A 23,417-nucleotide genomic window follows, 5' to 3' on the forward strand; every position below is an offset into this window, starting at 1 on the left:
TTACGCTTAACAAAAAGTTTCAGAAAGAAATAAAACAATAAAATGCTTAAAAGTAATCCGCAACAAAACAAAAAAATAGTGCCAATTCCTAAATTGACATGATTCAGAAACCATCTACCGGTAGCTACCAAATTAAGTCCATTCAAATTCTGTGTAAGAGCAAACATAAACACGTTGCCATTACACAAGATAATGTACAATTATTACAATGACACATAAAAACAAGTGTTTGAATAGGAGAGACAATTTTAATATATACAGTCAAATGAAAAGGTACAATAAGCTGCTGTAAGGCTGCAATCTAGTTGACCAGAGGCTAGCAATGTTCATGAAATGTTCTCAACTGACAGCATTAGTATGGGTCTCAAAACATGACATGATACAACATGGTATCAAAAAAGGTAAACAAATGAAGACTGGCAGAAACAGCCTGTGCAACTGTGAAACACACAATTCTGTGCCGCTTCAACTCCTACATTTCTGTGTGAACATTGTAGCTTGTTTCAAGGAAGTAAAAACAAACAAAGTCCAAATTCCCAAGAAACAGTATACTATTTTTAACACCCAGTCTATATAAATAGCTTAAGTTAAACTACTTGACACATTCAGATTCTTAAGTTCAATTCACAGAGACATTGCCAGACATCTAAGATACTGTTTGGTATGAGATTTACAACAAAGTTTAATAACAATGTAACAAAGGAACCTCAAGTAATGACCAAAATACTCAATGTAGTGCTTAGTTTAGTGTATTTTAAGACCATGCATTCTCAATATGGCTGGTGGACGTTTAAGGGCCACATATCCCTTAAAATGTATTTGAAAAATACATGTAAATTTAGTTGAATAGATCCATTCTTCACAAATTAAACTTTGTAAAACAGCAGAGATGGTCTTTTAATATTCCAATCATCAAACCAACAATTGGTTATGGTAGGCTAAGCTGTGTATGCTTATAAGAGCTTTTCTTCAACAAAACAAACGCATGAATAATGAAAAACAAAGGTTTTGCAAGCATTAAATTGCAGCATATACTGTAGTTCTATGTTAAGCAGGTCTGATAATTAGCCATTATAATTATAGATGCAAATGCAACAGAACAAAACAACCGTAGATCCAATTAAATTACAGCTTTTGACCGACGTGTCAAACACCAAATGCACCCTTAATTTTCTTTGCCGATTGGTAGCTATTTTTCAAATGTAAATCAGATGGACATAAGCATTCTTCCACAATAGTTGAAATTATTTACATCTTTAAGACTGAAGCTAGACTAGCATTGGTCTTTCTTTCAAAACGTTTCCCTTTTTAGGGAACCACCATGAAATTAAGTTAACACTTTACTATACAATGGCCCTATTTCGCGATGTGCATCGATTGTTAAAATAAATAAATAAAAGATACTTCAAAATACACAATACTGTGAAAATAGTTTTAGTTGTGGAACAAAACAATGAAACTACAAAGAGTACAAAAATAACGGTTTATAGTGACATCGTGTTGTTAAGGATTTGCACAGCGTTACCATGTACCTACGATACTTTTTCCATAGACTAATACACTGAAATGGGGCCACTGAAACGTAAAGAGATACCTCAAATTCTTTATAAAAGAAATATAGATAAATGTGTACAAATATTTACACAGGGGGAGAGGGGGAAAACCAAGGCATTTAGTGTTTTGGATTCTATGATTATCCATAGTAACCTTCTGTGATTTATTCACTTCCCCAAAATAAACCTTACCATCTTCTTAGTAGCTCTTTTGGAGTGTTCACGCTGTGGTATCCTGACAGGGGTGCTCACATGCCCTCACTACAATTTCAGGGTGCACTGTGTGTCCTGGGCCAGCCCATGTCCCTGAGTTCTCCCGAGGGCCTGTTAAGTGTTTCCACTCGATACAAGTGACAACGTTCTCAACCCGAGTCTGAGTCACTGGTAGAGGAAGAGGAGGAGGAGGACGACGAAGAGTCAGAGCTGGAGCTGCTTCCACTGAGTCGTGAGGGTTGGACATGAGGCTCCACGCCGCTAGGCTTCTCCACTGAGGGAAAGAAAAGTGTGAGGATACATGGTTAAAGGATATACTTAACTAGTAGCGAATCGACTAATATTCTTATAATATTGTCAATTGTTTTCGTCCCATTAGGTTGTTTCCCTTATTTTTTGTCTCGTCTTGTCTTTTTTTCTTTTTTCCAACTTTGTGTCTACAGCATGTGAAAGTCTTAGGCTTAATATTTTGTGCTTATATAATGTTTTGATCACTTTCATCTTTTCATATCCTTTTTGTAAAAGAAATAAAAAACAAAATTCAACCTTCTTACAATTAGTCCTGACTAATGCCCAGTATATGATGGCACCATTTCGGTCTACTAGCTCGGTGTCTCGTCATTCAGTCGTCAGGTCATTTCAACAGAAGGAGTGAGTGCATTCTCCGCCCCCGGCAACGGCATCAGCCGCGAGGGGGAGGGCTGGCAGCTCCCGGGGGATTATGTCACTCCATTGCCGCTGAATCTCGGCCCGCTGGGCAGTGCCGGTAAACTGTTGGTAACAATTGCGGCGGTGCCGGGAGAAGGGGCAGTGCATTGGTCCAACATGCGTTGCGTCATGCTTGCGGTTAGGGTTAGGTTTAGGGTTTCGGGTAGAGTGTCAGACAGTCAGACTGATGCCGCCGAGATTGAAAATATATTGTTTAAAAAAACAAACATTGTAGAATAGGTGAAGAGGTCACACACACCAAGAATATACATCACAGGACAAAAGTTTCAGCTATCCAGCCTTCAGCACTGATGAAGGCTGGATAGCTGAAACGTTTGTCCTGTGTGGAGACTGGAGAGAATAAACCTTTTATTCTCAAAAGATTGCGACCATTAATAATGAAATGGAGAAAAAAGAAAACACATCAGTTCTTCCAAAGGAAAAAAAAAGAAGTGCATGGAAATTACTAAAAATGATTAATGCTAGTCATAACCATGGAAAAGCTGTAAGGGTAGCAGAATGGAATTGAAGAATAATGACGTCAAATGTGGAGGAAGTTGCCAATTGTTCATACTGTACTTGGTACAATAAAGGCCAGTTGTAACAATTTGTTTCCCTTTGTATTTGTATGTTTTTCACGTCACTATGGACCGCGTGTGTTTAATAAAGTTTGATTGATTGTAAATATCTGTCTGACACATTACCTGAAGAGGAATTTGAATACTTGGAAGGTGAAATTGATGATGGCCTGGATACCACAGACTGCTTAGTCATTCAATGTAAACAACATTATAGGATTTAATCTGTTGCCCTCCCATAAAAAAAAAGGTAAATTGTAACTGGCACTTTAAAATAAGCATAAGTAAAATCAAATGCCAATAATCAAAAATGTACTCTAAACCATTTCTAAATGATTAGTATGATTTGTAACGTGCATATAACATGGTCAAAGTGAGACTTTTCTTAACCCATTTTGGGCGGGAACCACTTTGTGTTTTAAATTATGTTATAATTTAGCTATTGAAAAATAGGAGATCTACAAGCTCATAGCGCTACGAGCTTGTAGGTCTGCTATTTTTGATTTTTTTTTTTATGTGGCGTAAATCTTTGAATATATATTCTTTCAAAGTGAATGTTTTTAACTCCGGTCTAAATGGGTTCAAATACAGCATATTATCCCGATACATTGATGCCAAATATTGATAATGATCTTATGTTGTGTAAGCTCACCTTTAGGTTTGGAGGGTTTCTTGGCAGAGTTTAGCTGTCCACTGACATCCTGCAGCCTCCTCTCCAGCTCCCTCCTCTTCTCAAGTGTCAGCTCCTCTTTTGACTTACCACCGCTCGCTCTTTTTGCTGTGGAGCACAAGAATAACCGTTAACAAAAACTCCTTAGTGGTTTATAATTGCTAGCCCTTACCCGTTGTGAGATATTTGCGCCCCCCCCCCCCCCCCCCCCCCCTCCTTGTGGCCGTGGGGGGTACTGCGCCCGGGTGCGTTTGTAATTGACTAATAAATTCATTAATAATCATTAATGTGTCAAATCGAAAAAAGGGCTTCGTTAAGACCTCCATATTCATATGGTCAATGCCTGTGTGAGAAGTGGGAGTGATTGTTACAGGCAAATGAGGAGATACGGCGGTGTTTCTGACAGACAGACAGACAGACAGTGTTAGAATTATAGTATGATGATATGATGATGATGATGATTAAGGCCATTGTGTGCCAATAGTACATGATATCCATTGTTAATACTAAAGCACATAATAATGAACATACTGTATGTCCATTTTGGTGACATACTGCTTCATACTACATCGTTATGTTTGCGAGGACTATCTGTGCCAGATTTAGCTATAAATCAACAGAGATGGCGTATTAACGGACCACTTCACTGATTTTCAGCCCATCTTCATATAATTGATCCTCAGTATGCTCATTATAAGATTGCACCATTTCCGTCTACTTTCGTCTTAGAAGACCACACAGAGAGAGACAAGCTTTCATGAGGACAGTCTTATTCTCATTGGTAAGATTACGAATGAGAATAAGATCATGGGTGACAAATATAAATCTACACAGCAGTCAATCATCCCAATTTATTGAATTGATTAATGCCTCGTCTTTCCGTCCTCTTATAACCAAGGCTACTAGAATTACGCCCACCAGTAATACATTGATTGATAACATCTTCACAAACCAGGACAGTATTTTTGGCGTTCCTGGCGTTTTGCGCTGCGACCTATCTGACCACCTTCCTGTGTTCTATCTCGTTCCACAATCCTTTAAAGTTGATCCTAACCCCAGCAAAGAATTCCTTTCACGAAATTAGTAGAATTAGGAAGTTCAACGATGATTTATGCCAGGTAAAGCCCATCACACACCGTCTGCGACGCGTTGCAGCGCGGCGCCGCCTGGAAAATAGAACTGTGTTCTATCGGCGCGCCAGGCGACGCGACACGGCGGACGGAGCCGGTGTGCGATAGGTTCATTGAACATAATGGAGGCGGCTGTGTCCACCGCACGGCGCCGTGCGGCGGACGCAGCCGGTGTGTGGTGGGCTTTAATTGGTCATAAACAAACGTGAAACACAAACTGCATACAATATTTTCCATGGTATATTTTTTAAACATTCCCAAATCCTTCCCATTACAAAGGAAGACATATAAAGTTAGAAAACAGAATAATGCCTGGTTAACCACAGGCCTCAAGCGATCAATAACACCGATTATTTTACTAATCCTTCTCCGTTAATCCTAAAACGATACACAATATATAGAAATAAATTAAATCACCAGCTGAGGTCAGCGAAATGAAAGTTCTATGATAATAGATTTTCCGATTCAGAGAATGACATGAAATCTACTTGGAAGATCATTAATGAACTTATAAATAACTAGAACTGCACTCTGCCGAGTGCATACTTGTTTGTTGCACACTAGTGCGCAAGCAGAGCGCGCAAGTACTTTCGACCGCTACAAACCGCTACAAACTGTCAAATCTCAGTTTCTGCCTCTATGTATATGTCATTTGTAAGTTGATTAGCGGTATACTGTGGTTACTTTGCGCACTATGCACCGTCCCAGCCTTTTCGATGCGTATGCACCGTCCCAGCAATGACTAATGACTAGACATACGTATACATATACATTATACTATATAGAGTATGTAGTTGTAATTTGATTAGCAGTATACTGTGGTTACTTGGTTCCAAAAAGTGACAGCCAGTTTTTTTCAACCGTTTTTATGTGTATGCAAGTCTGTGCCTGGTTTGCTGGGACCAGATACCACATTACGTCATCGTTGAGAGCTGGGACCAGAGTACATGGTGTGTATATGTATGACTAGCTCTCAGTGATGACGTAATGTGGTATCTGGTTCCAGCAAAACAGGCACAGATTTGCATACACATAAAAACGGTTGAAAAAAGACGGCTGTCACTTTGAAGAGACCAAGCGAAATTACTTGCGCGCTCTGCTTGCGCAAGTAAAAAGAATAGTAGGTCCAATTTTCAAGCCGAATTTAAAATGACTGACACAATTATTTCTGATTCCTCTGTAATAACTATTACAATTAAATTAAATTAAATTGTTAAATTACAATTAAAAATTAAAACAATTATAATTAAATCATTTTTTCGTCAACATTGGTCCTTCCCTAGCAGAGAAAATCCAGAATACCCCGTTGTCTACCTCTGGGCTAAAATGTCCCCCTCACCATTTGTACTTGATCGTATCACAGAGAAGGAACTAACTGATACTATAAATAAACGTAAAGAATGTGATATGTATCACATCATGAGTTGAGTGTATCGTTACATGCCTACTACTGGGTGATGGAGTCATTTCAAAACTAGTTAGCTATTCAAATTCTCTATTCTGGGCATGTCATAATAGGTGAACATTCTGTGAAAAGCAGTGGACATTGAATCATCAGCCATTTCCGGAGAAGACAATTGGTATAGACATGGAAAAAAGGAGGATTCCTTAGTATAGACCCCTGGCTGACCCTGGTCAACAAAGTATATGAAGTTTAAGTGGTTAAGCTCTCTGGCTCACCATAAGGCTTGCGGGGCTTCTTCCTCAGACAGGTCATGACGTAGCGCTCCAGCTCCTTCAGAGTCGACGGCTTGAGCGTCTCAAAGTCTATCTCGATCTCCTCTGGGTTGGTGTCCCTCAGGGAGGGCTCCCTGGCCTGAATGATATGAACCACACGGCCCAGTTTCTCTCCCGGAAGCTTGTTGATGTCCAGGCTCAGTTGGCGCTTCTCGTCATACGACATGGGCACAATCTCCTCCTCTTCTTCAGAGTCATAATGGGGCAGCATGGTGGGGGGCGGCGGGGCAAAGAATGCCTTCTTTGTGGGCCTGGATCAGCGAAAAGGAAACGTATGGTCAGGACGAGAGTTTTGGGTCTGTCTATTCTACAAAGTTAGTCCGTAAATATTAAATAGTGTCTATAGTCAGTCTATTATTGAAAAAGTGACTGAATTTGTGTTGATAGAGTAAAGGAGAACATGTTAAATATTATAACGATAATCGTTAATCGATTTAATCGCGGGTGTTTTCCAACATTAAAATGTAACATAAAGCTGCTTTATTTTTACCGTTCAGTAATGACACTAGGCTGAACGATGAATGAATATGAATGTGACCAGAGCGCTCCGCATCCAACCCTGTGTGTGTGTGTGTGTGTGTGCGTGTCCACACAGACTGTGTAGGACAGTGTTTCTCATAGTGTGAGTTCCAGCTAAATTATAGTTATAAGAACTAGGAAATAAACCAAGTGGACCCTAAAGGGTCTGTAACAGAGTGCAAAAATGGAACCAAATGGACTCTCAAAATTGACATTGATTTTACAATAGAAATAAAAAATAATAATAAATTGGGGTCCCAGAGATAGAAATGGAAAGAAAGACAGTCAGCTATACAAGGTCAACATTACATATTACAATATCATTACAAGTACAAGGAATGGCAATGAAATCAAATTGGATAAAAAAGGGGGTAAAATATTAATTTTGAAGGAGTATTCCTTTTTATTGTCTTTATTTTTAGTTACAACATGCCTAAAATAACTTTAAGCTAAATTTTAAAAGTAATGCCATAATCCCATTAATTCGATTAATCGCCCGATGAATCGATTATGAAAATAATCGTTAGTTGCAGCCCGAGTAGTTACTCACTTGTTATTCTTGTTACTCTTCTTGCCGGGGACTTTCTTGCCCTGTGTGCTGCCTCCTCCTCGGGTGGACTTGGTCTTCATCGGCTTGCCTGATGGCAACTTCCACTCCTCTGAGTCGGCTCTACCTCGGTCCTCTCGGCTGCGCTTGTCTGGCTTCTTCTTCTTTTTCTTCTCCTTCTTGTCTTTCTTCTCCTTCTTCTTTTTGGGCTTGACGATGGGCTGAGAGAGTGCAGCCAGCTGCTCATGCACGGCTCTGAGCTGTGAGGATTGGAAATTAAGGGTAAATAATCATTCATTTTAAAAGCAAATGCCTCAACTAACCCAGAAGGCTTTTCGCAATCAACAGTGACATCACAGGTGTGATTTTTAATGTTATCTATCCATATCTAGACAAATCAGACCTGTGTGAAGTGAGGGGCCCTCTTATCACCATACGTCATCGTGCCCCTCTAAATGAATAAACCTACATACTCATCACTTCAATGTAATTAAATGACAACATTTCGAGCCAAGGCTCTTCATCGGGTCAAACTCGACACGATCCGTGTGCACCCCACCCACATAAATACACACCCATGTTTGGTCATCCTATTGTGTGGTGAACAAAATCACACCTGTGTGAAGTGAGGAGGGCTCTTATCATCATACATCATCTCATTCCGGCCAATCACAATTTGCGTCCTCACCTTCGTCTTCAACGTTTGTGTTTACACAATGTTAAAGCTGGCCATTCATTGTCAGTAATAATAATAATAATAATAAACTTTATTTGTATAGCACCTTTCATACATAAATGTAGCGCAAAGTGCTTCACAGGGCAAAAATAGAATACAATAAAAATAAGTAGTTAAAATGATAAAACAATGGCAAAGAACAAAATTGAATATAAGAACATAAAATAAATAAAAACAAATAAAAACAAATAAAATAATAATAAAAACACCACATGCAGCAAATCAGTCAGGGCAGGGTGGGAACGTGCAAATTAAAACTCAATTAAAAGCAATGTTGTAGAAGTGGGTCTTGAGCTGAGCTTTAAAAATGTCTACAGAGGCTGCCTGACGAAGGTACAGTGGGAGTTTGTTCCATGTCGACGGCCCATAGAAGCAAAAAGCTGCTTCCCCGTATTTTTTAGTTGCCATTTTTTTCGGCAGCGCGAGCAGGCCAGCAGTGGAAGACCTTAGGGGGCGGTTTGGGACATATTTAGGCAGGCAGTCATTTAGGTAGGAAGGTGCGAGGCCATTGAGAGCTTTATAGACAAGTAAAAGAATTTTAAAATCAATCCTAAAAACAACCGGAAGCCAGTGCAGTGATGCCAAAACTGGAGTAATATGTTCTCTCATCTTAGTTCTAGTTAAAACTCTGGCTGCTGCATTTTGGACGAGTTGTAATCTGTCAGTTGTTTTCTTAGGCAATCCTGAATAAAGTGCATTGCAGTAGTCAAGCCGAGAGAAAACGAAGGCGTGGATTAGCGTTTTTGCATCGTCCAAGGACAAATAGGCTCTGATTCGTGCAATATTTCTAAGGTGAAAAAAGGCAATCTTGGTAACATGATTAATGTGAGAATTAAAATTCAATTCAGAATCAATAATAACCCCCAGGTTCTTTACTGTACTGTTACTTTCTACAGTCAGGTTACCAAGTCTGCTTATTATTGATTGTTTCTGCTCACTAGAACCGATGATGAGAACTTCTGTCTTATCCTCATTTAGCTTGAGAAAGTTCTCACTCATCCAACATTTAATGCTAGACAAACAGGTCAACAGCGGGTCTAGAGCACAGGGATCATCTGGAGCAACAGAAAGATAAAGTTGGGTATCATCAGCATAGAAATGAAAATTGACTCCGTGATTGGTAATGAGTTCGCCCAATGGCAGTATGTACAAGGAAAAAAGCAAGGGGCCAAGAATCGAGCCCTGTGGAATACCAGAGCTGATGTCGTGGTTGTCTGAGTCAAACTCGGCTAGATTGACAAAGTAACTTCTGTTTGATAGGTAGGAGGAAAACCAGGACAGGGCCGTACCAGACAGGCCTATCCAGTGCTCCAGACGCTGTATTAAAATTGAATGATCAATCGTGTCAAATGCAGCCGTTAGATCTAGAAGTAAGAGAACAGATACATGTTTCTTGTCGGCAGACACCCTAAGATCGTTCATTACTTTTACAAGTGCTGTTTCTGTGCTATGGCCTTTCCTAAAGCCAGATTGGAATTTGTTGTGCACATTATTATTCTGTAGAAATACATCCAATTGATGAAAGATGCATTTTTCCAAAACCTTGCCCAGAAAGGGTAGATTTGAAATGGGTCGATAGTTACCCAAAACGGAGGGATCAAGATTGTGTTTCTTGAGTAGGGGCCTAACTACAGCAGTCTTCAGTGAGTCTGGGAAGACACCTGATTGTAGAGAGCTGTTTACAATTTTTAGTATATCTCCAATCACACTGTCCAAGACCTCTTTGAGAAAGGTGGTGGGAATTGTATCCAATGAACAGGAGGATGATGTCATCTGTGATATGGTTTTGCGGAGTTCGTCTTCATCAATTTCGCAGAACGTTAATAGGCTCCCCCTGGGGAGATCTACCCTGGGACCATTAGCTGCTGTTTGAAGGTTTGTGCTAGCAGCAGCACCATTCATAATATCGGCTCTAATGTTAAATATTTTGTTATCAAAAAAGCATGCAAACTCATTACACTTAGCTTTAGAGGCCGGGAATGACTGCTTGTAGGACTGGGGGGGGTTTATAAGTCGTTCAATGGTAGAGAAAAGGACTCTGGCATTTTTCTTGTTCTCATTTATAATGCCAGAGAAATATGCCTGCCTTGCTAGACGCAGGGCTTTGTTATAGGCGGCTGTTGATTTTTTAAGAATTTCTAGTTTGCTGGTGAGTTTGTTTTTTCTCCAGGCTCGCTCGGCTCTACGACACTCTTGCTTCAGTGAGCGGGTATGCTCATTTATCCAAGGTGTTATTCTGGTGTTACGTTTCTTTTTTGTTTTAAAAGGAGCCACTATATCGAGAGCTGACTCTAGTTTAAGATTGAAAATTTGAACCATATCATTCACTGGGGGGGTATCGGGCAGGGGGGGGCCCAGATGACGAGAGAACTCATCGGCTGCAGAAGGGCTAAAAAAACGCTTTTTTATAGTATATTCAGTGATGTTTTTCTCTAGTTCAGTGACAGTCATATTAAAACACAGCAAATAGTGGTCTGATAGCTCAGGCCTTTCAATAGTCCTTTCCACAATGATGTTCAGCCCTTTAGAAATTACCAGGTCCAGAGTGTGCCCATGTTTATGAGTAGGCCCAACAACATGTTGGATAAACTCAAAGGAGTGCAATAACTCTAGGAAGCCCATAGCCACAGTATCTGTAACATCATCCAGATGAAGATTAAGATCGCCAGAGATAAGAGTTCTATCATAGTTAGTGGAGCAGATAGATAAAAGTTCTGATATTTCTGTTAGAAATATTGCTTTACTGCATTTTGGCGGGCGATAAATGCTAATCATTGGCATAGAGGATTGACCAAGTAGTATAGTGGCCTGGTATTCAAAGGATTTATAGCTGCCAAGGGTCAGAGCCTTGAATTTTAGCGTGTCTGAAAAAATTATTGCCAGTCCACCTCCTTTCTTTGCCAGTCCACCTCCTTTCTTAGCCTTGCGAACAGAGTGAATGAAACTGTAATCTAAGGGGCAAGCTGCTGCTAATAGTATAGCTCCGTCGGAGCCAAGCCATGTCTCTGTTAGAAAGATGATATCAAGTTTTTCTTTTATAATGATATCATTAACTGAGGAGAGCTTGTTAGTTATTGATCTTATGTTAAATAGGGCAAGGTTTAGCTGGACTGGTGGTGACAGATTAACTGTGGTGGGGGCCATTGGGATGGATAATAAGTTTGAGTTTATAGATCTGGGGGGCCCATGCTGAGTGGAAATTAAATATAATGAAGTGGGTCTAGTCGTGATGAGAACGGTGATGGGCAGGGGGCAGGAGAGGGATGTGTAGTCATGGGTCAAGAGGTCAGATGGGACGGAAAGGGAGAGAGTAATATCAGCATGATTTTCAAGATGGGGCTCGTTATTGCAAGGTATGGAGACTATAGTGGAATCATGCTGTGATAGGCATCATTTCTTGAAGGCCACATGGCGGATGAAATTCATGGTGAGCTGTCTGATTCCTGTAGTATTTGGGTGAAGACCATCCGGTTTGTATAGGTTTTTTCTAGTCCAGAAAGTATCGAAATTGTCAATGAAGCCATGACCCGTTGCAGTACAAAAAGCTCTTAACCATTCCTGCAGACTGTAAAGCCTGCTAAAGTGCTCGGCGCTCTTGCATGGGGCAGGGATGGGACCAGAGAAGACACAAGTTTTGTTGAGGCACTCGATGTTGGTGGCAATTGCTTCTAAGTCTAGTCTGTGTTTGGCCGATTGCCGTTCCAGGACATTGTTCGTTCCGATGTGCACAAAAACAGTATGGGCCGAGGGGTAGAGGTCGATGATAATGGGTGCTAATTTAGAAACATCTGTAATTCTACCGCCTGGGAGACAAAAGGTGATGCCGCCTGGGATTACAATGTCTCTTGTGGTTGAATCGCCAATTATAATGAGCTCTGGGTTATTGTCTTTAAATAACAAGCCCTTATAGACAATAAGTTTTGGCCAGGCAAGTAACGGGTTAATGATCAGGGGGGGTGGGGGGGGCACAGGAGCTGGTTCCAGGTCAGGGATTTCCATGACTGACCCAGTGGAGGAGAGGAGTGAGTATATGGATGATTCAGGGTCAGGGGTACCCCTGTTACTGGTGGTGACGTCATCGCATTTCACAGCTGTTTTTAGAGTGGCTAGTGGAGATGGAAGTGGTGAAAGTGAGTCTAGGTTGGTAATGTTTGGACACGGGGGAAATTGGATGGGCAGTGGGGGTGAGCGGAGTCGTGTACGTTTGAGGATGATTCTTGGGGACAGTGATGGGCAGGAGCGCTTGCGTGTTTTTCCGGAGCGGATCTGTTGCGCAACTTGCGCCTGGACAGCAAGGGGATTTGGAGCCGTTAGCTCCACGTTAGCATTAGCTACCAGCTCGCCCGTGTCTACTGTTGGAATGTTAGCAGGAGGCGCTAAGCTAACTGGAGACTCGGAGTCGGGGTGAGCCGCGAGCGGGGAGAAAAAGTTTGGCAGCGATGGAGAGAACAGTGGGAGAGCGAGTCGAGGGACCCTTCTCCCCTTCTTCACAACGGTGGCCCAGGGAGGGGACAGTGGAGTAGATGGCCCGGCTACGGGGGTTGAACTGCTTGGACCGTTGGCAGTCAGCGCATCCAACCGTGAGAGGACCGCGGATTTTCTGCGGAGCACGTCGCCCAGGAGTCCCTCGATGGTAAGGAGCTCGGACCTCAAACTGGACAGCTCATCCCCACTCACAACCGTGGTAAGTGGCGCCATTCTAGGGGAAAAGAAATGAATCGCCAGTACACAGGTCTAGAAAGCAGTGGTGTTGTTTTTTTTATCAGCCGGTGGCTATGACCATTTAGGCAAAAGGCAGGCGAGAAGCAGCGGTACGTACACGCAGGGGCTCCAGATGGAGCCCGATGCGGTGATCTGGTGTAGCGATTAAGGTGAATACTCAGAGGAGGGTCCAGAACTGTACTTACGCACAAGGGCTCCGAAAGGAGCCCGTTGCGAAGATCTGGAATAGCATGAAGTGGTGTAGGCTTCAGGGTGTTGTTGGTTGAGTCGTCAACGTTCTCATCTCGTTGTCAGCAGCAGTGTTTGTTTGACAGCAGAGTTTCTTGTTAGTGAACACCGGCTAACCGAGAGTCCGATGATTAAAACATCCTAATGGATGTGTAGCGGGTAGACAGTGCTGTCATATTCCAGTAACATAAAAGCTCAAAAAACGAATTAAAATGAGTAAAATGCTGGGTTTTGGTAAGACATTCAACGGAGCTTTCACCGACGGTGACAGACGCCAAAGTGGCATTCAATGATTGTGTTTACGCAAACCCTCAAGGCTGGACATAGATGTTTGCGTTTACACAAACCCTCAAGGCTGAACATAGATGTTTGCGTTTACACAAACCCTCAAGGCTGAACATAGGAGGGTCTAGCTCCCCTCTACAATAGGGTAATAAGGTCAACAAATCAAATAAATGCAGTGTTCAACATTTACATATCCATAACACAGTGGAGAAAACGCAAATAGACAGCATGATTAACACTTTTATTGCGGCTCGCTGTTAGCGCAAATCCCAGTTCCCAGTTCCAGGTGCCACCATACACGTTCACTTTAACGTGTTATGAGTTTGCCCGCCCCCCGCCTCCCACACAGACTCACTACACACACTTTAGTATCATTGGCACAAGCACACACTGTTTACCTTTCGTCAGAAGCTTTTACATGGCGGGAGCATCGCGGTACAAACTACAAAGGCACAAATTAAATCCTAAATTTGGATGGCAGAAGATCCACCAAGGACATCTCTCCTGGATTGCGATTTATGGACGTTTGAAAATCCTCCTTTCAACTTCTTTACACAGTGATTATATTTTCAATCCCATAGCTAGAGCGGTGGGGTGTTGCCATAGCAACTGGACCAATGTTAAAAGATGCTGTGGGACTCATAGACAGAGTATACATTGGGGTCCATACATATATATACACAGACCTGGGATATGACGTCCCCTAGTGGCGGGGTCCATATATATATATATATATAGAATAATACAAGAAATAATTAATCTATAGAAAAATATTTAAATAATCAGGGAACTGAAATTTTCACATCCATGTGAAGTGAGGGGCGCTCTTCATCATCATAAATCATCTCATTCTGGCCAATCACAATTTGTGTCCTCACTTTTGTCTTCAATGTTTGTGTTTACACACTTTTGTCTTCAATGTTTGTGTTTACACACTTTTGTCTTCAATATTTGCGTTTACACAAACACTCAAAGCTGGGCATAGCGCCCCTCAAAAATGATTGATTGGAAAGCCCTCATTCCATGGTTCCAGAGTAGGTGACCGTGGGTACCGCATTGGGTACTCCAACAGCAGGTACAAGGAGTACAGGAGGACGTACCTGTGTGCAGACCTGATCCTGTAACTCGGCTAGGCGATGGGCACGCTCCTCCTCGCTATCCGAGCTGGGGCTGCTCTCGCTCCCCTCACTCCCACTGCTGGGCTCACTCTCAGAGGAGGAGGAAGATGAGGACGATGAGGAGGAGGAAGAAGAGGAGGAAGATGAGGGGTGAGCCATAGACATGGCTGGATGATCCATGTGGGGCTCGTCGGGCATCTTCGCGAAACGGAATTCGAATACGTCCTGGAGGACCAAGTGAAATCAGAATCAGGAAACGGACAAATATATTCCTGACAAATGTCTGTCAATCCTCTTTCATGCATCATATACACTAATACAGAAGTTTGGTAAACAAAGGTGGATGACGTGCAAAAGCCTAATAGTGTTCTCTGAAATTCTTGCACCTACAAATATCAGTTTAACTCAAGTTATCACTGAAACAATGAAGTACAAAAATAAAGAACTAAAGCTGATGTATGTCTATGATGGCTGATCTAACCTGCAGCTTCCGTGCCATGCCCACAACATCATGGTCAGGTGGGTTGTATTTGTAACAGTTGGAAAACATGAGTCTAACGTCACCGGCGAACTGCTGTGCGTCCCTGTACTCTCGACAGTCCATCTTCCTCTGATTACAGCAGAGAGAGGAACAATAGTTAGAACTCAACAGCAGCACACTTTAGACAGCTAAACCACATGAACCCTAGCATCCCTATTCTGGGGCAAGCATTTGGCAAAACTAGCAGATCTACAAGCGCAAAACGTTACACGTTGTGAGCTTGTAGTGTACTGTGGACTCCTGAGTTACAATAATTTGTATATATACACACACACACACACTATACTGTATATAGGGGGAGGGAGGACAGAAAGACAAATTACAGGATATGAGCCGTTTCAAATTGGTGGATTACCGGTTTGCTGGGGAAGTGGGGATCTGAATTAACATGACTATGAGCCAGTATTACATACAGGGTTTTCCACCAGATGTTACCTTGATGGTGCTGAGGTCCATAGGGTACTTGATGATATCGTGGTAGTCATGAAGTCCAAGTGCAGTTGCATCCACAGGCTTATAGAAAGGCCAGGCATATGCAGCATGCTTTTTTGACAACATGTCCTTCAGCAGCCCACTACAGTACCTCAACGGTGGGCTCAGTTTGCCCCTCCGTGAAGGCTGCAGCTGAACAGAATCCGGCAAGTCCTTTTTGGGGGGCTTGATTGGCCGCCCACTGCCCACTCTACGTCCAGCACCAGCCATCATGGGCTGGAGCAGGACAGGACCCGCAGGGCCCCTGACCAGGCCCATACCAGGGGGGGTTTCCATGCTCATACCACCCAAGGAGGAGAGGGTGAGTGGTGAGGAGTCATGGACCTTGCCTCCGTGGCCTCCCTTCCCCAAGCCTACCATGCGGGCCCCTCCGGACATGCCCACAGACATGCCCATGGTAGAGGGAGTGGTGGTGTCTGCCTTCCGCTTTACGCCTTTCTTCTGCAGAGAATTGAAGGGTTGGATATTAAACATTGTTATAATATAATGCCAGATAGGTCTAAGGTGTCGTACTGTAAAAGAAAATAAATTAATTAAACAAAGCGCTACAAATATGATTTCTACAGCAATGCATCAAAACTAGCTTGAGAGAGAGAGAAAGAGAGAGAGAGAGAGAGAAATAATTAAACATGTTTGATAAACACGGGGTGCGCACGCTTTTCCGACACACCGAAGATCCGAAGCGGGGGGACATGCGATGCGATGCGAAAAAGCGATGGTCCGACATGCGCTGCTCCCGTGCTTGCGGTTAGGTTAGGATTGAGGTTTCGGATCAATAGTATGTCGGAACTAAAGCCTGCACCCGATAAACACTGGGAAAATAACCACAATGTGTTTTGTATTTCAGGTTGCAATGTACACATAGAGCTGGGTGTGTGGTTGGTACCTTGGTAGTTGGCTGTGTTGGGGGCATCCCTATGATGTTGGCAGGGGGCAGACTTTTGGTCAGTACAGTTTGGGGTGAGTTGGCCAGCATAGATTCTCCTGTGTCCGAGGAGGAAGGGGAGTATGCCGACTGGGACACTGCTGGGACTTGATGAGCCCTCGATGCTGAGATAGGATTTATTGGAGAAATACAATTAGGCTAAAAGACTATGTGCAATTACCTGCCTAAACTGTTAACAGACATAATGTACCATCATTATATTGTACAATGTATCTGTGTTGAGGACCCCCTCTAAAATGAGATGCGACATCTCAAGGGGCTTATCCTTTCAATAAAGGTATATATATTATTCACGGCAGACTCTCAACCAAAAGCAATAGTTCTGCAAACATTTCATTCCTGTTGCAAAAAGCAACATCCAATGTCTGCCCTTTTGGGACTCCCATATTTGCAGATCCTGGGAGTCGATGGGCGCTGATGGGACGCTTGTTTTACAGCGCCGGCTAGTAGGGCATGGTTATGGGGAAAAAACTCTCGCCAGAACATTTACTAATCTCTCCAACTCGACCAGCCCTGAGTCGGCTATGTGAACATTCAACACGGCAACTCGCTCGCTTTAGCTCGCTCTGTGGCGTCTCACGTGGCTCAAGTTTGCTTGAGACAGCAGGCCTCCGTCGCGGTCTAGTCCAGAGTTATATATAAACAAACAAGCGCCCATCGACTCCCAGGCTCAGCAAAAAATGAAGTACTCTGCCTTTTTGCTAAAATTAGCATAACAACTTTTCACAGGCTCACCATTTGACTTGCGACCTTTGCCCCGGCCAGATTTGTTCCGTGGGGCTGGAGGAGGTAGCTCTATCTCTTCCTGGGGCATCTGAGCTACCTTCTGGAGGAAGATCTTCTCAAGAGACTGGGCCATCAGCACAATATCATCTGTAGGCTTGATGAGCCATAAATGCATATCAGTGCAATGGCAATAAGACTTAACAAATATTGTTGTGTCCTCAAGGTTTTTATAAAAGTTTAGAATAGCCTCCTTGTATGCTTTCATTTTATCCAAGCCACCAAGCCGGAACACAATCAATTGATTGATCAAAAACAAACATGCTCTGGAAACAGGGGCGCCGGAGGGGGATCAGAAGGGTCTGAATGTCCATGCACATTGGGGGATGACTGGTGTATTTATTTATATATTTTTCCAGACCGGCGCTACCGTTCCCATTTTTATGTGCAATCGTTGTTGTGTATTGGCTGCACATGTGCAGTAACTGCAGTTGACCTGAGTCTCAAGGTGTCAGACAAAGCTAATAAACAACAATGTGCCCCCTCCAAATAATGTCCCGGCACTTTTTCCGTCCTGAAAATGCACGCGGCCTACCCATCTGAATGCTTTTGAGAAAAAGTTGGGATCCACTGTCTGCCATAAGCCTACCTTGTTGTAGATGTAGCAGTTGGTGAACATGGTGTTGAAGTCCTGCATGCACTCACTGGCGCTGCGGTAGTAGTTGTTCTCCAAACGCTTCTTGATGGTCCCCATGTCCATGGGCTGTTTGATGATCTTATGATAATCCTGAGGAGACAATGGGAGGGAGGAGGCAAAGACATGGGCAAGGGGGCATAATACAGAAATGTTATTAACAAGGCAACTAAATTATACAAACGCACCATCCCAATTACACAAACGCACCATCCCACACCAACCCCCACAACAGTCAGCAAGATTACACATTCAGTCAGGACAGAAAACTAGTTTCTAAAGAATACAGGCCGCTGAAGAATTCAGAGATTAACCGGACAACAGATATTACAATTTCTACAAAATTATGGTTCAATGTAGGTCAATGAGGAGCACGTTTTGAATTATCAATTTCTAGTTCATGAAACAATTATTCTTGAGGGGTGTTAGCCCCTCCTATGCTCAGCTTTTGATGTCTGTTCTGTGTAAACACAAACATTGAAGCCAAAAGAGAGGACAGAGAAGTTTTTTAAATTAATTATTTAGAAATACCCCATTGAGATATAAGTATCTCGTTTTCAAGAGGGTCCTAAAAAGTGAATGACATTTGTGATGATTTGATTGATGGAATGTATGATGATAAAAGCGCCCATGTATGATGATAAGAGCGCCCCTCACTTGATTTTTGATTTCTTAACCATTGTTGGAGTTACATCATAGCAAAGTAACTACACAACCCAAACCTCTACCGAAGTGTTCCAAGTAAAGGTCACCCAGCCATTTGAAATGTTACTTATCTGACTAAATCTACAGTGGAAAGCGGGATGGGACGAGTAGGTGGAAAAGGCGATGGGCATAAGTGATGGGCTTTAAAATACAATAACACTTACAGGCAGGCTCAGCCTGTAGGCATCTACTGGCTCGTGAAAGGGCCAGGCAAAGTGGTGCCTCCACAGGGACTTCATCAGGGCCTTCTGAAGGTATTGCAGCTGGTTAGTCATGCGGCTCTGCCGGCTGGGATCCCTCACTACTGGTGGCTGTGGTCCGGTCGGGGGTCCCTGAGGTGTTGTGTGGGGCAGCGAAGGGCTCTCAAAGTCCTCAGCATACAGCAGGGAGGGCTTGCGAATGCGCTTCCCCGGCCCCGAGCCACCATATTGCTCCATCCCGCCACTGGACAGCCCCAACAGTGAGCTGGAAGGGGGGAGATGGAGAAGGAGAGCACACATGCAGGACTTTAGGTAGGATGAGGCAAGAGCTTTTGGCTGGAACAGAAGTAGTGGTATGATTGTAGCTCAGTCAACAAGCGACTGCGACACTAGCATTCTCACTGATCACACATACAATGTACATCCACTGTGCAGCCCCATGCCCCTGCTATACTGCAGTGCAAATCTACAATTGTGTCATAAATGACCATAAATGAAGAAAAATCCTGCATCTTTGCTCAGCAGCATCAAGTTCATTCAAACACTGACATTTCAGTTCTTGCCTGGAACCTCATCAAGTATCTTGTCTGTGTCTTTTTTTAAGAAAGTTAACGTTTTTTAAAGTCGTTAAGTGTGTGTGTGTGTGTGTGTGTGTGTGTGTGTGTGTGTGCGCTATATCGAACCAGCCAATGAAAAGTATTAACAAGAGCTTGCGTCTAAATCCACTGGCACACTGTCAGACTCACAGGTTATATTTTCCTCCCATGTCCTGAAAAGTAACAGTTTGGATTTGGAATATACAAGATTTCTGCCCAACAGTGACGACGATATACTGCATGTTCAATGAAAATATGCCTGTGCCTTCGCCATCGCCTAGGCAACCAGGATTCTATCAATTGGCTGCTACTTTTGGCACAGTCATGGCATCCTCCATGGTTCCTCGTTAGTCAAATGCTAAACTTGAATGTACTGTAGTAGTAACACTCTTTAATTCTGTAATTGAATCATCATTATTGGCATATCCTCATAACATGATTGGTAAATGAGAGGGTTGAGATCACAGTTTCATGTTAATGGTTACAGACTAGAGAATGATATTGAAAATATGACCGATATCTGATCTCTGATTATTTGCATGGTTATATCGGCTGATACACCGGTATTACATAATTATATTATATATATTTATAATGAACTTGATATTTTGCTGGTGAAAGTAGATGGTAAGCCCCTCTTCACACTAACAGCTGACACTTTTAAAGAGACAGAGACAGGCTGCTCTGTGACTGTGTGTGTGAGCCAGTATCTTCCCCCCACTGCACACAGTCCAGATTTAGAGGAATTTTGCTACATCTCACCCTAGCTCTAGTCCATAGCTCTAATGTATTTCATTTAGAGCTATGTTACTGTCAACTTCCGGAACTCGCATGAATGCAGACCAGCCTCTCGTATTTAGCATAAATAAAAAGAACGTTTTTGCTACTCACCAAAACAAAGGCGGGTTGTCTCATTAGAAACTAGAAAGCTTACTTTCCTTAGTGGAAGCACTCTGAGCCCCCAACCACACGTATAAACGGTACTCTTTGGCCAGAAATTGATTTTTTTTCAACGGAGGAAAAATATTCTCTATGAGGCAATTCTCTGGGCAATATCGGTAGAAGGCGCCGCGGAGTAACTAACATAACTCTAAATGCAACGCATTAGAGCTATGGACCCAGAGCTACATCTCACCTAGCCCTGGTCCAGTGCTTACAGCGAGTCTCTCTCTGACGCCCTGTGGAAGTCCCTTCCGCAACCCTCTGGTCATATTTTCACTCCCGTGCGCGGTTTTTCTAATACCAGCAAATAAACAAAACAACGTAACCAATCACCGAAACAAAGCCTGCTAGACCTTGGTAAAAGTGTATTATCGTAGCTGGGAAGTGTCTCAGGTCCCCAGTTTCTCTCTAAAATGCACTATTTTAATCATTAAATTAAATGAATCCAACCAGATCGGCGCGGGCAAAACCCGGAAATGCCATAGTAGAAGAAATGACTCTGCCCGGTAAATTCAGGGTACGTTGCGTTATTAAAATGGCACAAAGTGCATTTTAGAGAGAAACTGGGGACCTGAGACGCTTCCCAGCTACGAGAATAGACTTTTACCAAGGTCTAGCAGGCTTTGTTTCGGTGAGTGGTTACGTCATTTTGTTTATTTGCTGGTATTAGAAAAACCGCGCACAGGAGTGAAAATATGACCAGAGGGCTGCGGAAGGTACTTCCACAGGGCGTCAGAGAGAGACTTGCTGTAAGCCCTGGACCAGGGCTACATCTCACCCCAAGCCTCAGGACACAAACCTGTCCCACTGACACAATGACACACAAAACCCAAGATTTCTTCATCAGACAGATTTAGCACCCACAGGGCACAGTGTACCATATTTAATATATGATAAATGTGTAAACATGGACATTGTTGATGCTTGCTTGGGATAATTATAGACTTATGGAATAATTATAGTTAGTTTACTTTATCATCATATTGTATCACCAATTTAGTTAATTGAAGCTGTGGTCCATCGCTTAGATGAGAGCTTTGTTGTATGACAAACCCTGTTACAAATTATGAAGAGCATATCAATTCTGTAGTGTCCACACATTGGACGCAAGCTCATTAGACACCTCGCAATAAAAACGCACCAGCTGGCCATCGCGTGGTTTCAATGCCCCGCCTTCATCGTGTTTGTAAACACCGACAGAGGGTAACGGCAGTAGCGATGTTATTCTACGAAAATGGTTAACAAAAAGCCTACGTCTAACTTGTGTTATAGACGGACTGCAATCGTGTAATGCAACCCCTTGATCACATGAATTAGATTTGTCCCAACTTAAGCATGACTTTTGATCGCAGCCCCAAGACGACAATTAAGCTCCAAGCTAAAAATGTAAATCACATCCGAAAGCTAACCAATAAAAACTGCTGCCAACATGTATGCTACAACGTTCGTCTTCCTTCATAAAGTAACCATAGCATCTGCAAACATCTGCAAGCACCAGTTTTTTCTGTTAAATAAATACACAGCAGATATATCAAGTAGCATTAGCACAGCAGACAGCACCCATGCAATGAATGAACCGGTTTGCGGAGCCGGCCGGCGAAGACGAAGGCACCGTCCTTATTTGCCTTGTTGCCGGTGGCAAGCTGCTGCCAACATGTCATGCTATAAACTATTAAAATATTAACCCAGTGTTGACGCATGTGACGTTTGACTGCGGCAGCCTTCAGGTCTGTCCGTCTGTCATGAAGACAACACTGCTCAGTGCACACTGACTGCAAGCTAGCGTTAACGCTCTCTAACGCCAGATTGCTTTTAGACACTATTCACATTCATTGCGAAAAGAAAGCCTGTTCCACATCTCTTCGGATCACAGAGTGCTTCAGACACATTATTTATCCGGTTGGTACCTGTCACGATGCGGGTTAATGGCCGCTTCCATCGGGGCGGGTGACCGGGTCCGGGTTGTTGTTATTGTGTTTTAATATGTCCTACTGTTGTTTAATGTCACTGGAGAGAGAACAGAGCAGAGCAACTCTGCAATGAAATGGCGCCTAAACGCTTCCGCCTGACGCTTTATAAACCTACCACGTGGCAGGGCTGTGTTTCCTGTCACATGTGTGGCCATTCGTCAATGCCATTGGCCAGAAGCACACGTCTGTCACGCCCAAAGTTGCCTCTTCGGAACGGAAAGCCTGGTGATGCGAGGTTACTTCGGAACACCCTGTACTTTTTCGTGACGGTCCCGTCCATATTCAGTCTGATGGTCCCGTCCAAGCCTGGGACGGTGGGACCCAGGCTAGTCCCGTCCCACGACTCCCGAGTCCCACCCACACGAAACAAAGGTGGTCTGTCGTCAGTACCACCACGGTGGCTACTACTGCTTATTAACTGTTGCTCCTGTCTTCCATTCCCATTTCCCAGGATGTCGATACTCGATAGTAGTAGTATAGACCGAGAGCTAAGTTGTACGTACACTTGTTTACATGCCGAGCTGGCCCAGGTCTAGGGAACTGCCAACTGGGAAGAGAGGTGCGTGGCTACAACATGCAGAGCAGCAAGAGCATCTACAGCAGTGGTCAAATACTCATTGAGAACCACTAGGACCATCATGGACAAAGTAGCAGGGTGTCTATAGGTTGTATATTAATTATTAAATAAAGACTACAAGCTTCCTCAGACCAGAACCTGCAACCCAGCTGCCTTAATTAAATGCTAGTAGTAGTAATAACCTATATACCGTTTTGATTGAATAATAAGTAATCTCCCAAGACAGCATCACTCACTGCCCGAAATAAGTGGGCAAAACCATACCTACCGTATATTAAATTCTTTAT

The 23,417-nt window shown here is 43.0% G+C and overlaps 1 protein-coding gene across 3 annotated transcripts; it reads right to left on the reverse strand.

Annotated features, from left to right (window-relative positions):
- Positions 1-234: 234 nt before the first annotated feature.
- brd2b (bromodomain containing 2b) lies at positions 235-22,620 on the reverse strand. 3 transcript variants are annotated; one of them, XM_080768645.1, is made up of 12 exons: positions 22,491-22,620; positions 19,010-19,310; positions 18,096-18,233; positions 17,459-17,603; positions 16,664-16,827; positions 15,721-16,218; positions 15,226-15,354; positions 14,727-14,969; positions 7,659-7,915; positions 6,533-6,840; positions 3,705-3,830; positions 235-2,040 (listed from the first exon to the last, which is right to left on the reverse strand). In XM_080768645.1, exons 1-12 carry the CDS (start codon positions 22,520-22,522, stop codon positions 1,916-1,918), a joined length of 2,466 nt encoding a protein of 821 aa, XP_080624771.1. In that variant the 5' UTR covers positions 22,523-22,620; the 3' UTR covers positions 235-1,915. The 3 variants fall into 3 exon arrangements, with proteins under 3 accessions (XP_080624771.1, XP_080624772.1, XP_080624773.1); XM_080768646.1 differs by lacking the exon at positions 15,226-15,354; XM_080768647.1 differs by lacking the exons at positions 19,010-19,310; positions 22,491-22,620 and having other exon boundaries at positions 17,459-17,596; positions 18,096-18,195.
- Positions 22,621-23,417: the final 797 nt, after the last annotated feature.

This window comes from Protomyctophum bolini (assembly GCF_963924005.1).
Source record: "Protomyctophum bolini genome assembly, chromosome: 7".
In the NCBI taxonomy this organism is placed as follows: Eukaryota; Metazoa; Chordata; class Actinopteri; order Myctophiformes; family Myctophidae; genus Protomyctophum; species Protomyctophum bolini.